Genomic DNA, 16,060 nt, shown 5'->3' on the forward strand with positions numbered 1-16,060 from the left:
TTCTAAATTGTTCTCTGTTACATGCTATTGATTGCCATTTATATTCTGTGAAGATTCTGCTGTGTCACTGCTGTCTCTTTGCTGAGTCTCTCTGGTATCTATTTTTTCTTTTCTTGTGCTGTTTCTATTGGTATTGTGTTCATCTTTGCTCCCTTGACTGTCATGATCTAGAAAACCTGATGCATGATCAGGTACATTTTTATCTTGTGAATCAATATCTATAACACTCTTTTCACTTTCACTATCTGAATTTGACTTTTCACTACTTTCATTTTGCTTTTTTGTTAAGATTTCTCTGTCTAATGGTGATGTAGCCTTCTTCTTTTCTCTATTAACATTTATTGGTGGCCATTCACTATCATTTTCGAATGAGTGTTCCAAACCTGTTTAGTGTTTCAAAGCTTGGTATGGGTGTGGCATTTTGTGTACTTTCCTTTCTCTTGGTTTGATAGTAGGTTTTTGATCGTCTATAATGATCATACTCATATATTCTTTGTCTTGGTGCACTATATCTTTCCTCATTTCTCCAGTTTTTTCTCACATGTGCTTTATTTTGATCAAATTGATGTCTTGACTCTATTTCATCTAATTCTGTAGGTTCATATTGGACATTGTTTATGTATAGCCTATCTTTTACAAGTCTCACTTTGTTCTGTTTATTTTCTTTTGCTTTTCTCATGACTGGATATAATTTTTTCCTACTATCCTCTATTTCTTTCGGGAATTGCTCAACTACACTGATCTTTTTACCTTTCAGCACATTACCTGAATATTTCACTCTCTCTCTCTCTCTCTTTATCTTTCTAGTTCACAAAATTTGCTATTATTGGTCTTGGATTTTCTTTATCTTGTCTTTTGTCTCCAATCCTGTGTACAGAATGAAAATCAAAATATCTCTTAATACCCATGTGTTCATCCAGGAAATCTGTTAAAGTTTGTTCCGGTGTTTCATGCTCTTCTTCCTGTAAGGTTGGTTCTTCTATCCCCATGAATATGAGATTATGACTCATACTTCTTGTCTGAATGTCAAGTATTGTCTCATTTTGATCATATTGTTTTTTATTCATGTTTGAAATTTCACTTTTCAGTTCTTTTGTGAGGTATTCTATGTCTTGTTGTGTTGATTCATTGTTCTTATTTATATTTTCACAGATAATATCAGTGAACTTTACTGATGCCTCCATCTCTTCCACTTTCTTTTGATTGCCTTTGATTGAAGAGTCCATAGAATTTATTTGGATTTTCATTGATTTTACACTTGAATCTAAACTTTCAAAGTGTTGCATTTTGTGTTCAGTATTTGTTATTATACTATTTTGTCTCTGCATATTTTCTTCCATTGATTTCCATTTTTGGTTTTGAGTTTCAAATTGGAAATGTATCATTTTAAATTGATTGTTCATTTCACTCATCATTGTTTTTACCCATTGTGGTGTATCATCAGATGTCTTGTTCTGTGTTGCACTGTTCTGATGCACTTTGTTTTTTTTGGGACATATTTGCATTTGTTTTTTGGGCTCCTGTGGTGTCATTCATTGATAAACTGTTAATTGAAACATTGCTTTGCATTGGTCTCATCTGATAATACTGATTTGGACTTTGGCTCATTTCAGAATTAGTTTGGTCATTTCTATTGGGTTGATAGGGGGGTAAAGGCTGGAAATAAAGTGTCTCTCTGGCTTGTTGGAGGGAATTTGATGTAATATATGTAGCATTGTCACTCGTTTGTTGTCCGTAATTCATTTCACAGTTATTCATATTGTTATTAAAATTTGTAGTCATTGAATTTTGTAAGGCTGCATTTAATTGAAAACACTCAGCATTTGGGTTCATGTCTCTCGAGTTATCTTTATGTTTTGCACTACCACTATTCATTGTGTCTGTATGTACTTTTTCTTTCGCACTTTGCCCTCTTTGTTCGTAGGTAGTGGGTGGGGGTTTGTTTACATTCGCCTTTTTTGCATTTCTCTGTTGATTTTGTTTATGTTTTTGACTATTTGCTCTTTTATTTGTCATAATTTGTATACCGTATCTATTTGATGCTCTTGTGCTCACTCAATTTGTAGTGAAACGCCATCAATCTTGGAAATTCTTGAATTTTTCATCAGTTATTAAATAACGACCGCCATTTTACCGCCATTTTTTTCCGTCTGCTATCTTTCCAAGTACATATATACAATCAATTCACTTTTACTTTACGAGCACATGAATATAAACATTGCATTAAAGTGTTCTCATTTGATCTTTTAATTACTTCAAAATATTCATACAAACAAGACAAATTTCCAATTTTCAACGATGATTCTGCAGTAAGTGATTGCATTGCCAAACTGTTATTACTGTTCGACTTGACATGATGTTCAAGACGACGTTATTAGTCTACAGGCTCACGCAATCCTAATAAGGACATTTCATTGCTATGTCATTAATTGTCTAGACCTATTGAAGACTTGTACGCTTTCATTAGATGTCTGGAATTAAGAGCTGTCTAACCTTGAACATGAACGACTTCAGTTCAATTTGACAAATTATTATCTCCCGCCGAAGGAAAAGGGATATTGTTTTGGTGTTGTCCGTCCGGCTTTTCGTCCGTCACTGCTTCCATCCTCGCTTCCGTCCGTACTCCGTCCGCAATTGAAAATGCTATAAGTATTTACAAGTATTTCATCCATCCATCTATCCATCGTGTCACAAGGTTTAACAACATTAGAGACGGTTCTCTCCTAAATATTGAGCAGGATTGAATAAGTATTAGCCGTTTGTACAATGAAAATAAGAGTTAAGTCATAAAAATTGATTGCAGTGAACGACCAAAAACTCAGTCAAAACACGCAATCGTTGTGGTACGGTGTTCCGATAGGGTCAACGTGCTGTCGCACTGTCGAGGTCAGGACTGTACAGCGATAACACGATGCGACAGAATGGCATTTATATCGCATTCTCTTTTCGTAATGTAGTGTAGTCGTATTCATGACGTCATGATATCGCATCATGTTAGTATGGTGGCATATTTCTGCCACGAGATAGCTAAGTAGCTATCGCAATACTTCAAAAGATTATCTTGATAAAGCGAATTTTTCTGAAAAGATTATCTCAATAGTGGAAGGTTTCTTGGAAATATTATTGCGATAATTTACATTATTTTCTCGATACTTTTTGTGTAAGTGCCCACAACTGCCATTTATTAGCTAGATTACCTTTCTCGATACCTTCAGAAATTATCTTGATATTTCGAACTTTTCTGAAAAGTTTATCGCAACAGCCTAAAGTTTCCTGGAAATAAAAGGTATATCGAGAATTTATTGTGATAATGTTTTCAGAAAAAATGCACAGCTTTGCTGGAAAGTTTAAAACATTATAGTGATAGTTACCGAGCATCTCGTGGCAGTTCCAAGCATTAACGCGAAATTTTGCGCTAAAATATTTTCAGGAAATGAATAAAGATATCTAGAAAATATTATTTACTGCTGAAATGTTTTCAGAAATAATGTACACATTTCCCGGCAAGTTAGAAAATTATCGTGATACCTTCCTAGCTATCTCGTGGCAGAAGTATGCCACCATACGTTATCATTGTTGTCCTGCTGTGAAAATCGAAAGTACGACATTACTATCCCGCATACGGAAATATTATCACAACAAGTCGATATATTTTATTGACATATTGCATTCATTTTTCCAATGTTTAATCATTTTTTCTCGAGATCCGTGAAAGCTATAAAGATATCTCGACATACTATGACGATATAAAACGCCCCTTTCTTGATTTACTAAAGTGAGTTCTCGTAATATATTCTAGCATAAAACTGCTGTTCTTGTCACTTTTTGGGGGTGTTTTAACAAGAGAAAAGACGTGTGTTAACAGAGAGATGTTCGCGCTCACGTGCTGTTATAACACCTTTTTATATATGCGCGTTCCGTGGCAAAGCGTAAACGTATTACGGCTCCAAACGAATAATTCAAATGGAAATGACGTCAACGTGAAAAACCAACTCAGATATTCCCGCGCTTTTCATGGAAATTTAATGACGTTGAGGTAGAATGTATTCATTTATTAGGGTTTTTCCGCGTTTTTCGCTAGAATAGCGTTAGCGCATGTTCATTTCGTGTTATAACATCTTCAGAATTCCTCGGGATACGTTGGTACCCTCGCCCTACAGGCTCGGGCACCAAACAATCCCTAGGGATTCTGCAAACGTTATAACACGAAAAACATGCGTTATCCCTACATAGTAATTGCTCTCTTTAGAAATATGAAATTTGGGTTTACAGGCCCGTAGAAAGTATTTTCATATTGGGCGGGCATTTTCAATACCATGATAGTAAGACAAATTAAATAGTTGGAAGTTTAATTAGTAAAATAAACGCAATTTTGGAAATTATTTTGGGAATTGTTGCACTGACCCTGTTCCTAGAAGCCTGGCTTACCACCAATATAAAGTGACCGTAGTGAAGTTTAAACTGTACTTTAACAATTACAGCACTTAGTTTGCAATTTTTGGGAGCGCAATGTCCTAAAAAGCGGTTCCTAAAAACCGCAGTAACGTTACCATGATTCCTTTGAATTCTGACAACACACAAAAGATATATGAATGTACACAAAAACAAGTTCCATATTTCCTGCCATGAATAAAAGTATACACTATTAAAGTTGACCACTTATAGTATGTAAGTTCCTAATCCATGTGAGGTGACAGATAGCAGACAGTGTTACAAACACATTGGTCCGTCAAATGCAATGCTACAGATATTTTAGGATATCCAAGCAGTCTTAATTTTCTTCATATAAAAACATCAACATTTTATTTATTCATTTCCTTTAATCACCTTTTTAAGGAAATCCGACTGTATTCTAGATGAACTTATTTATATTTTTAATTAAAAACATTGTTGTTATTTTCGGACGTTTTTTAATGAAATCCATTCATAAAACATAATCATTGTATTTTCATTTAATTTGAATATTTACTTTTTCTTATGAAATCCATGTTGAACCTAGATCTGCTTTATGAAAAACATCATTTTTGCTATTTAATACAAAGGTTTCTTGGTGTTCATTTACGAAATCCATAGAAATAGAAAAAATAATTTTCAAAGAATTGCTTCTCTTTCACAACATCTGACGGACGTCTGTTGTGAAAGTAAAACTGTGGATATTTTACTGTGAGGTTGTTTTAATTTTTAATTTTCTCAGAAAATGTTTATAAAAATGTGTTATGTACTAGTGATATGTTATTTGTTCACAGACAAACCAGACTGTGTATGCAGTTATTCTCTGCTTCATACTATCTGTCAACGAGTAGCATTAAAGCACTTACAAATTGCCGTAAACCAGAAATAAATTTTTAGTCTTGCTATAACTAGCAGCTTTACCGAGTCCCTTTATAGAAAGGCAAATGATCCGCCGAGTGAATATTTGGTGCCTAAGTACTCGTAAACTGCCTATACACAGTGAATCCGCATTTTATTCTGGAATTACTATACGTTTTTATTTTATATTTATGTTCATTGTTTACTCTGCTTGACAGTCCGCCAGCTTAGCTCAGTAGGGAGAGCGCAGATCTACGGAACGTGGGGTCGTGAGTTCGAGCCCTGGGCGAGGCGTATGTTCTCCGTGACGATTTGATAAAAGACATTGAGTCTGAAATCATTCGTCCTCCACCTCTGATTCATGTGGGGAAGTTGGCAGCTACTTGCGGAGAACAGGTTTGTACTGGTACAGAATCCAGGAACCCTGGTTAGGTTAACTGCCCGCCGTTACATAACTGAAATACTGTTGAAAAACGGTGTTAAATCCAAAACAAACAAACAAAACTCTGCTTGACGAGACCCAAGATCCACGCATACATACTGAATCCTTAACCCAACCTCACCTTTCCTACGCCCCTGGTCACTGTCTTTGAAAAAATTTGTTTATATATAGTCGGGTTAAGACGAGAACTTGCGTTTGAAAATCAAGAAAGGGATGGTTTATATCGACATAATATGTCGAGATATCATTACAGCTTACGCGGATCTCGAGTAAAAATGATTAAACATTGAAAAAAGGAATGCAACATGTCAATAAGATATATCGACTTGTTGTGATAATATGTTGATTTCTCGCGAAAATATGTCGAAATCTGCGTTATCTAACACGACATTGCGAGGCCCATAAACGTTTCCGTACCCGCAACATCATCGTGTGGTCGTGGTACCGGTACCGGCTGTACGACGATACGGCATTAATATCGTGTTAGACATTCGCAATAACAATACCACAGAAGCTTTAGGTTACAGACCTTTAAATACAACAGTCCAGCAAAGGTCACTTTGTTTAAGGAACTTATGAGGCATTTACGTGTGCTCGATCGGCTGACTAGACTATATCACTGTAATTTTAGCTCGATTGTGCAGGTAGCTTGAAGCAAGATTTGTCCACCTCTCATGGACTCTAGAAGAGTAAATCGTGCCTTGAATAAACCATTTCGAGTATCAAAACGTTTGCATGACACAACTAAGCACTGAACCAACATTTTTATTTGAACGTTTAGCATTAATTGATATTCTAACACGACCCGATTTGTTTTCCTATTAAACAAAGAAGGTTGAAAAAATGTATGTTATTTAAGAAATAAAATATCCCAAACAGTGATTTGTCATTGAATAAAATCAATGTTTAGAGTTTAGATACGAATGAATTATAGCACGAGGGCGAAGCATCTGAACGACGAACAATGATTTCATTCCCGAGCAAGTCACTGTTTGGGATATATTATTTCGATTCTAACACGTTATCAAGAATTGCTATGTACGTCCTTGATGATATCCATCAAATATTTGCCTGATTTCTGTTGACTTCTTTCACAGCGCGCCGCTATGCCGTCTAACGCTATGAAGTAATAATTGTAAAGTCAGAAAAATAAATTGGGATATATAAGTTCTTAATTACTACATTCTTCATATTATCTACATTGCATGGACCATAACTCATGAAACATCTCTTTTAAGTTTTCGTCTTATGTATAATGTGTTGCCACGGCAGCTATATCTTTTTGAGGTTGCAAAAGAAATAAAACATAAAATGTTTATAATAACATTTTGGTCCTTTATAACAATGCCAACTTTCAGTAATATAACTGACATACTTTTCTCCCTCTCTCTTTAGTAAAACCGCCGCACAGAACGGACACAACATTTTTTTTATCAAGAATGCCGATGGTTATAAAATATCATCGTTAACCTGTGTGTGTCTTTTTCGCATTTGGACGTTATTCTGTATCCAAAGGAAGAGCATTAGTGCCAGGTGTATGTTAATTATTAACTCGAAATTTCAAGTTACTAAGTCGAAATTTAGAGTTAAGTCGAAATTTCGAGTTACTAACTACAATAGTTTACGTTGATGTATAGGTCCTGACCAAGATTAGGTACTTGGTGTATCCATCAGGTAGTCCTACAAGGTCACATGATTAAGGTGACCGGGCAGCGTTTTCTCATAAAAATATCACTATTTAAACCATGTTTAAGTCTGGAGGGTTTTCAACTAGTTTTAACCCTTATGGCAAGGAAATATAGACATACCCTACATGAACGTGTAGTAATGAGTCTGACCAAGATTGGGTACCTGGATGGATCTAGATTTTGAGGAGAGGCCATAAAGGTGACCGGAAAGTTATCAAACTTAGAATATTTCACTATTTTGACCATATCTGGAACACTTTTGACATAGTTTGAGCCCCTACCATCTGAACATATAATACATGTAAATTAAGGTATATATCCTGGATACAGTTTGAAATCTGGAGTACCTCTAGACGCTATGGGGTAGGTCATACATATTCAGATCGCTACATAGAGAATAACAGGTTACTGTCTTTTGAGAAAGGGTTTCTCAGACGAGGCTAGATATGGTCCTGGAAGGAGCGAGGCTTGACGAGCTCCTTCCGGACCATATCTAGCCGAGTCTGAGAAATCCCTGTCTCAAAAGACAGTAACCTGTTATTCTATTTATCATGCCATAATCTATTAACAACTTTTATCATACCATTATCCGAAATAAAGTGCAAAAGTAGGTGTGGACCAAATTTTGCTGTTTTGCCGGACTTCTTTTTTTTTCTGTTTTTTTTTCTTCAAAATGACGCAATCTTGTTTTTTAGAATAACTGCTAAAAGACATTTACGCCAATATTTTCATAAACGCGCTTTTAATAGGTACGTGAGACAATGTCACTAATGTATAGCGTATGCCTACCATATTTGCAATTACCATAAAAATGTTTTTATAACGGAAACGCTCGAAGAAAACGGAAAATGACTCATGCAAAGCGTTTGTTCAGGATTTTAGCTCTCTGCACTTGCATTATGGAATATTGTATCTGGAATGGACTTTCATGGAATAAAATCAACGGTAGGTGAAACGGTACTGCCTATTTTTCTGCCAAACGGCGTTATGACGTGTGTATTTAAATCACTTCAAACGTTTGCTTGGTAAGAATGGGTATACGTCTAGCAACTGAACTTCGGATAAAATTTCACTTGGCAACAAATTGAAATTATTCTTTCGTGTTCAGCAAAACAGAGATGTGGTTACAAAACACAAGGTTAGCATTTGTTGTTTTTTCCGCTTTTTTTTATATTTTGGGACTTTAAAGACCTATTTCAGTGTCGTATGACTAGATCTATGACGGCGTAATAATTTTTAAATGCAAAATGGACACAATCTGATGTCCTTGGATTTAATCATAGGTTTAAATAGTACAAAGTGTTCTCAAGACACTGACCTAAGAAAGTCTGCTTTTCTCAGACAGGATTTATCAGGCAGTTGTTATAGTAATGGCATGATAAATGTTGAGTACAATATATGAATTGTGTAGAGCTCGTAGATGATTCCACTTCGAAGAGTCAAAAGTCGTCCATTACATTTTTGGCCTTTGATAGACGAACAGACGAACAGATCTTTCGGATGTGAGGGCAAGATACAAATGCGAAGTTTCCTGTTATTAACTCGAAATTTCGAGTTTCTCAACTAGAAATTCCGACTTATTAACTTGAAATTTTCGAGTTAGTATCTCGAAATTTCGAGTTAAGTATCTCGACATTTCGATTTAATTAATAAAACACATCTGGCACTAATGCTCTTCCGTAGTATCCATATAGATTACACAAGGATTATCAAAAAACTGGTTAAACAAATATAACGTATGCCTAAACACAACACAAGATCTTATTAACGCTGCATTGTGTCTGCTGCACATCTGAACATAGCTTATCAAAGTATCAAATCGTAAAACAAACTCAAAAATACCGAGGCAATAAAAGCTTACTATGAACAAGGCTTTACTTTGTACAACAAGGAAATGAAATTAGTCTCCTAATTATTCATTAATTGTGTATTAAACTGAACTGTGTTGCAGACTCAAATTCGATCATAACCTAGCATTCTGAAAATAAATTCTGTGGCTTTATTAAACAGGAATGACAACCCCTTTCTTCAATACAGTTCCATCTGTATGTATAACTGCAGGCCACACTGTCCAGTCACATACATGTTCGTCTTTACCACGTTCTATGTCAAACTTCTGTTTATCAATGACCTCTCCCTTGGGGATCCAGTGAATAGAGATTGGGGAATGTTTCAGTAAGCACATTTGATACAAACATTCTATACAACGATGTACGAACAACCTAACTGGATTTGTCACATGGTCCCTGTGGAATGATGGTGGCAATTTATGGTGAAGGTATGTCTGAAAAATGTAAAAAATATTTAATGATTTGAAGCGCAGCAAAATTCCAGTTTTGAAATTTATTTGCCTATTAATTATTTCTATATCTTACATTTAAAAATCTGTTTCGATGTATACAAATACATTTATTGTTGAAATGTTGCCAAAATCAAAACAACAAACCCTCTACAGGATATATTTGATATAGTTTAATATACATTTGCCCAGTGGCTCCAACGAAGAAAAGCAATCACATTAGCCTGGGTTTTAAGGATGAAGTCGTATATATATAGAGTGGACGAGTGGACGGACAGACAACAGGGCGAAAGACGATCATGACAGCCAACCATTGCGAACCAAAAGTTTGGTCAGACTGGTACGTTTTCCTTCGTTTTAATATATCCTTATCTAATGACACACTGCTGTCAACTTAAATATACCGTCTGAGATCATGTGATCGTAATCTGAGAGAACGACTAAAGTTAGGAAACAACCTATGGTAATTTAAGGTAGTGGATCCGCAATAACAATCGGCTATTTCCGTGCCATTAAATACTCCTGTTTGTTATTTCGGCATTCTTCGGACGAAATAAAGTTCAACGAGAACTTGGCTTTCCTTAAAAAGCGGAGGATGTCGAGACCGCACTCAGAGAATACGTCACCGCACGGAAAATGCCGATTTTCATTGCGGGTCCATGACCTTAATGCGTAATATGTTTGTATGTTATTGTCATTGCGGGTCCATTACCTTAATGCGTAATATGTTTGTATGTTATTGTCATTGCGGGTCCATTACCTTAATGCGTAATATGTTTGTATGTTATTGTCATTGCGGGTCCATTACCTTAATGCGTAAAAAATATGTTTGTATGTTATTGTCATTTCGGGTCCATTACCTTAATGCGTAATATGTTTGTATGTTATTGTCATTGCGGATCCATTATCTTAATGCGTAATATGTTTGTATGTTATTGCGGGTCCATTACCTTAATGCGTAATATGTTTGTATGTTATTGTCATTGCGGATCCATTATCTTAATGCGTAATATCTTTGTATGCTATTGTCATTGCGGATCCATTACCTTAATGCGTAAAAAATATGTTTGTATGTTATTGTCATTGCGGGTCCATTACCTTAATGCGTAAAAAATATGTTTGTATGTTATTGTCATTGCTGGTCCATTACCTTAATGCGTAATATGTTTGTATGTTATTGTCATTTGGTCCATTACCTTAATGCGTAATATGTTTGTATGTTATTGTCATTGCGGGTCCATTACCTTAATCCGTAATATGTTTGTATGTTATTGTGTATTGTCATTACGGATCCATTACCTTAATGCGTAATATGTTTGTATGTTATTGTCATTGCTGGTCCATTACCTTAATGCGTAAAAAATATGTTTGTATGTTATTGTCATTGCTGGTCCATTACCTTAATGCGTAATATGTTTGTATGTTATTGTCATTGCTGGTCCATTACCTTAATGCGTAATATGTTTGTATGTTATTTCTTCAAGTCTCTCTGCAAGCAGACATCATCATTAACAAATCATAAGTATTCGAAATTATCACGTTCTGGCAGCTGATGACAATTTTACGTCATGCTAGAATGTCCTGCTACTCTAATAAAACAGAAAATAGATAAAACTAAAAACCTCGGTCAGTTCCTCTGTTGCCTTCTTCTCTTTGTTCTTTTTATGGCGCGAATCTTTTGTTTCATCTAGACAGAAATCGTAAACACCCTGAAATTTACAAGTAAACATCCTTTATGCAAACGTTCTGACGAACAACATAATAAAACGTTATCTTTATCTTGCCATACGTTTAACATTATTTGTTGAAGTTTCCATTGGTGTGGAAATTTGATTATTTCTACGCATAATTAGTTTATAGAGTTTTCGACAACATTTGAGCATCTGGTTTACTCTCCATTCCAATCATGACCGGAGAAAGATCGAACAAAGCCAAGATACCTCGAGAGCTAAGCTATAAGAAAATACTTCTATACATGTAAATGTTAATTTGTATTCATAGGGCCTATGCATGTACATCATGTACTTGATAAACTTGATAAATCTACAAACAATTTTTGATTTTTCGATTTAGGTTCTACAACTACATACTGAACGTTCACGACTAATTTGGAGAAAAGTATGGTGTTTTTAGAATTACAGAATGAAATAGCAACAATATCTTTTTGTTAATTATGTGATGTCAACATTAAGCCAACGCAAAATATCTTAAACCTACTGCACAACCCTTTGTTGGTGATCTTCTAAAACGTTCGATATTTTTTCAAATACAGCCACAAGGGAAAAAATACTAATTTCAGCAAATATGAAGAAATAACTGAAACTGTTTGCATCGACAACTTTATTAAATTAATATGATTTATAGAAATATGACTGGAGTACCACTGGATACTATGCACCTTAATATTTTAGACAGGATCTTAGTTTACCTTTAGGTTTTAATGTTAGACAGTAAGAAATTCAACAAACACAAAAGAGTTATATCGGTAAATTGACATCCAACTTCAAATCTTTGTTTTAAAGCAGTTGCTGCTGCAGTTACTAAATAAGGTGTTAAATTTTTAAAACCTACAGTTAGAATTATAGATGTAATACATGTTTTGTACCTACTGGCGTTGAAGGTCCATTACTAAGGGGAAGTGAGTTGGCAATTTTTTTCATAGCCAGTGCATAGACTTCTGCAAGACACTAAATAAGGAAGATTGGCAGGTCAAAATTTACAGAAGGTATTTGGAACTCAAAGAAATGTATGTGTATTATGTTGAAATTTCAATGAATCGACAGAATGACCCCCAGGTCTTTTTAACTTTCTTCATACTTCATAGAAAAATAATTGTACATATACTGCGATTTATTTCGAATTTTTACATACCAACTTTCATTTTCCAATAAAATGAAATAGTTTCTGTGCTTTTTAAAAGAAATTAAAATGTTCACTTTCCTTAATATTGGACCTTTAAATAACTGAGCCAACTCAAATACTAATAAGGCTATTCTTAGTTTGGTATAAATGCAGTAAGTGGGCTTTACAGCTGTTTTGTTGTTGTTGTTGTTGTTGTTTTGTAATATGGGCCAGCGCAAGCTATTCGGATTTAATGGATAGAGGACTACTTACAAAGTGCCTATTTGAATTTTATCACGTAAATGGCAAACAATAATGAATGGTGTATATCTAAATTAAATTAAACCTGGCAAAATGAAAAAAAAAATGAGTCATAAATCTTACCCTAACAATTTGCATTAGAAGGTATATTATCTCTTCGTCGTGCTTTTCGCTTCTCAGTGATTGGCGAACTTCCCGCCATTCTTCAGTGTAAATCTTTCAGAAGTCGTCTGCTACTGCCGCCATCTTTTCATATATACAATATTTCCTTTTAACGTTGAATGTAAGTGAACATGAACACTGAAATACAAACATTTATTTATCAGCTATTTATCTTTAATCACAACTGAGATCCTTATTCACTCAAACACAACACAGCTCTTAATAAAATACATTACACAATTAATTCACGTTACAAATTTTCGGTAAAGATGTTTTCTGTTCAGATATAAGAAATAAATTGATTATACTGCCCACCATAATAACATTCTGTTTTACTTGATGTATCAAGCAACTTTATCTGGTTCAGATTTGTTCCCACTATTTATACTGCTTCCGTTCTGCAATAAAGTCAAACACTGAGTCTATTCAAATGGCAAAATGCCGATGATACTTTCGGAATCACTTCAAAAAAATGCGTGCATTTTTCGAGAAAAAGAGGGAAGGAATCATACACTCTTTCCGGACATCGACGGCTGGACGTTCAACATTATCATGAATGGATGAATACACGTACATACAAGTTAAAGCATAGCAAACGTTCCTTCTAAGGCACATCTATATAATGATCATCTTGTAAAATTTTGGTTGCAATGTCTGTTTTAAATATTGGCCATCAGTGTGTGGAACCCCAGGATTGGACGCAAAGACAAGACCATTCTACCTTATTGACATATAGAAATCTATTCGCTTTATTTTTTTTTAGCATCCTAATGTAGTGATTTGATGCGCTAACAGTCTACGTCCTCGTACACAACAAACTTAGTGGTAATTGATCAAGTAATTCATGGCTATAATTTAGTAGTTTCTGTCCTAAATCTTGTGAGATTGACATCTGGGCATTCGATGCGTGAATTTGTTGCGCACAATGAGAGGGTCGCAATGGGGTTTGTTTTCACATATTGACCTTATTGCATTCGAATTAACGACGTATGTTAACCTTTGTGACAAATCAGATGTTTGGCATGTTTCAACAACGCCACTTTTCCACCCTTGGGTTTAGTAATTTGTAACCTTTGTGACAAATCAGATGTTTGGCATGTTTCAACAACGCCACTTTTCCACCCTTGGGTTTAGTAATATGTAATCCGCAGAGCGCGTTCAGCCAGAGAGTCGCCTCAATAAGAAAGAATAATTTTAAAAGGGCTCATAAATTAGCCGCACTCAAAAATAAGCCGTCCGCTTGTTTTGTATCAGAAATAGTATCAATGACCTTGTTAAGACACCATATAAGATAGCAAAAGTTACCAATTATCTATTTCCACATGTAATAGCAATAAAACACACTGTGGAATAAAAACCACTTAAAACAATGCAAGTTGTGTTGATTTTTAAAGCCCTGGACAAATTAAAACTTTAAAAGCAATAAAATTCCTGTCTCAAGCACTTCTTGTCATGTTAGTTCTATTAATTATAAAAAAGCCAATAAAACGCTAAGTACATCGGTTAAATTGATAACACAATGCGGTGTTTATCACGTATAGTGTAAGTTATTCATACCTGTTGGGCGATTAAATCTTTGTTTGTGTATTTGTTTGTTAGGCCAGACAAATTTTTTAATGGGTAATTATCTGTTAGCATCGGATTATAATCATTAAGAAATTGTAACAAAACAGGTATATCAGAAGTATTTACCGACGTCGATGTTTTTACTCAAAAGCAAAAACTATGATATCTGTATCTGCAGTATTTTGGTACTCGAAAATACGCCGGTTTTTAAACCGTTACCTGATATATGTACTCAAAAGTTTGCCGGACTCAAAAATAAGCCGGTCTCGATAATAAGCCACCAAATCCTTATGAAAATTTAAAATAAGCCCCGGCTTATTTTCGGGATTTCAGGGTATTATATCTATAACCTAATTCTGGCCACCACTAACCTCCAATTAGTATCAAATTCTAACTATTTCCTGCTATATGACAGGATCATTGTTATCAAATTTGATTTACGGGAATAAAGATTTAAAACATCTAAACTATAGGACCATTGGCTGAATAAGTTAGTTAGCTTTTACCTAATTTCTACTTTATCTTTGACAGCTTTGTTACGGTTTGGGAAATAGCAAATAGAAAACAAAATACAGCAAGGTGAATCTGGCTTATTCGTCGATAATGCTAAAATATTGCTTCTCTCCGGAAACGGACTAAAGAGAAACTAAAAAATAATAGTTCAAGCAGACGAAGAGACACCATAGCAGTATAATTGCTATTAATTAACATATAATACATGTGCAATTAATGCCTGTCAAGCGATGTATTAAAGACATATCGCACAGTTTTCTATATGTATATAGGCAAACATTTTCTGAAAAAAATCTATTTTCAAGGACAGATAATTCAAGATCAAGCCCAAGTACCTATGCTTTTTAAAACATATTTCCGTTTTAAACTTGACTCTTAGTCAGTACACAAAGTTTAAAGAAATTATGTCCGTATACATATAGAAAACTGTGCGATATGTCTTTAGATAAATTGAAAAAAGTTCAAAAACGTGAAATGGTCAGACATAGTGAACAAAAGTGTCAAGATGAGAGTTGTCAGTGTGTCATGAATACAGAGACTGACTGGATACTAGAGAAATGTTCTGATAATTGGAGGAAGATGGACTATAACGCATGAATGTGTCTCACTCGAATGCGTGTAAATCTATAGCTCGTTGTACAAAATTGCATTATATCTTATAATTTTCTACAAACTCATGAAACTGTTCTCTGTAGTGTACAGTTTAAAAGAACTATAACTTATACTCATAACAATTATTGTTTACATAAATGTTAACCTATTCGCGAGCATTTTTTGTTTTGTACAAGTTATTCATACAGCCCTCCAGCTTTTCAAATTAACTCAGACAACTATCTAATTAAACCCTAAATAACATAATTGACGGGAATGAATAAAAAGCAAAATAGCGAGTTAGTGATTAAAACACTCGGTTTAATTTCATTCGTCAAAGTTAAAACTGCCACACTTATGTAGACACTGGTTCTGTGAGGTCATTTC

At 34.7% G+C, this 16,060-nt stretch overlaps 1 protein-coding gene across 1 annotated transcript; it reads right to left on the reverse strand.

Annotated features, from left to right (window-relative positions):
* Window positions 1-9,442: 9,442 nt before the first annotated feature.
* LOC123556221 (uncharacterized) lies at window positions 9,443-13,205 on the reverse strand. Its single transcript, XM_045346812.2, has 3 exons — window positions 12,965-13,205; window positions 11,362-11,448; window positions 9,443-9,724 (listed from the first exon to the last, which is right to left on the reverse strand). Exons 1-3 carry the CDS (start codon window positions 12,977-12,979, stop codon window positions 9,443-9,445), a joined length of 384 nt encoding a protein of 127 aa, XP_045202747.2. The 5' UTR covers window positions 12,980-13,205.
* Between the last annotated feature and the right edge of the window lie 2,855 nt (window positions 13,206-16,060).

The sequence above is a fragment of the Mercenaria mercenaria genome, chromosome 5 (genome assembly GCF_021730395.1).
Source record: "Mercenaria mercenaria strain notata chromosome 5, MADL_Memer_1, whole genome shotgun sequence".
Lineage (NCBI taxonomy): Eukaryota > Metazoa > Mollusca > Bivalvia > Venerida > Veneridae > Mercenaria > Mercenaria mercenaria.

Bases quoted from the DNA above. Each gene is read 5' to 3' on its own strand.
- LOC123556221 (XM_045346812.2), bottom strand. The intron at 9,725-11,361 runs GTTTTTAGTTTT...TACATTTTTCAG, and splicing joins CAACAGAGGAACTGACCGAG to ACATACCTTCACCATAAATT.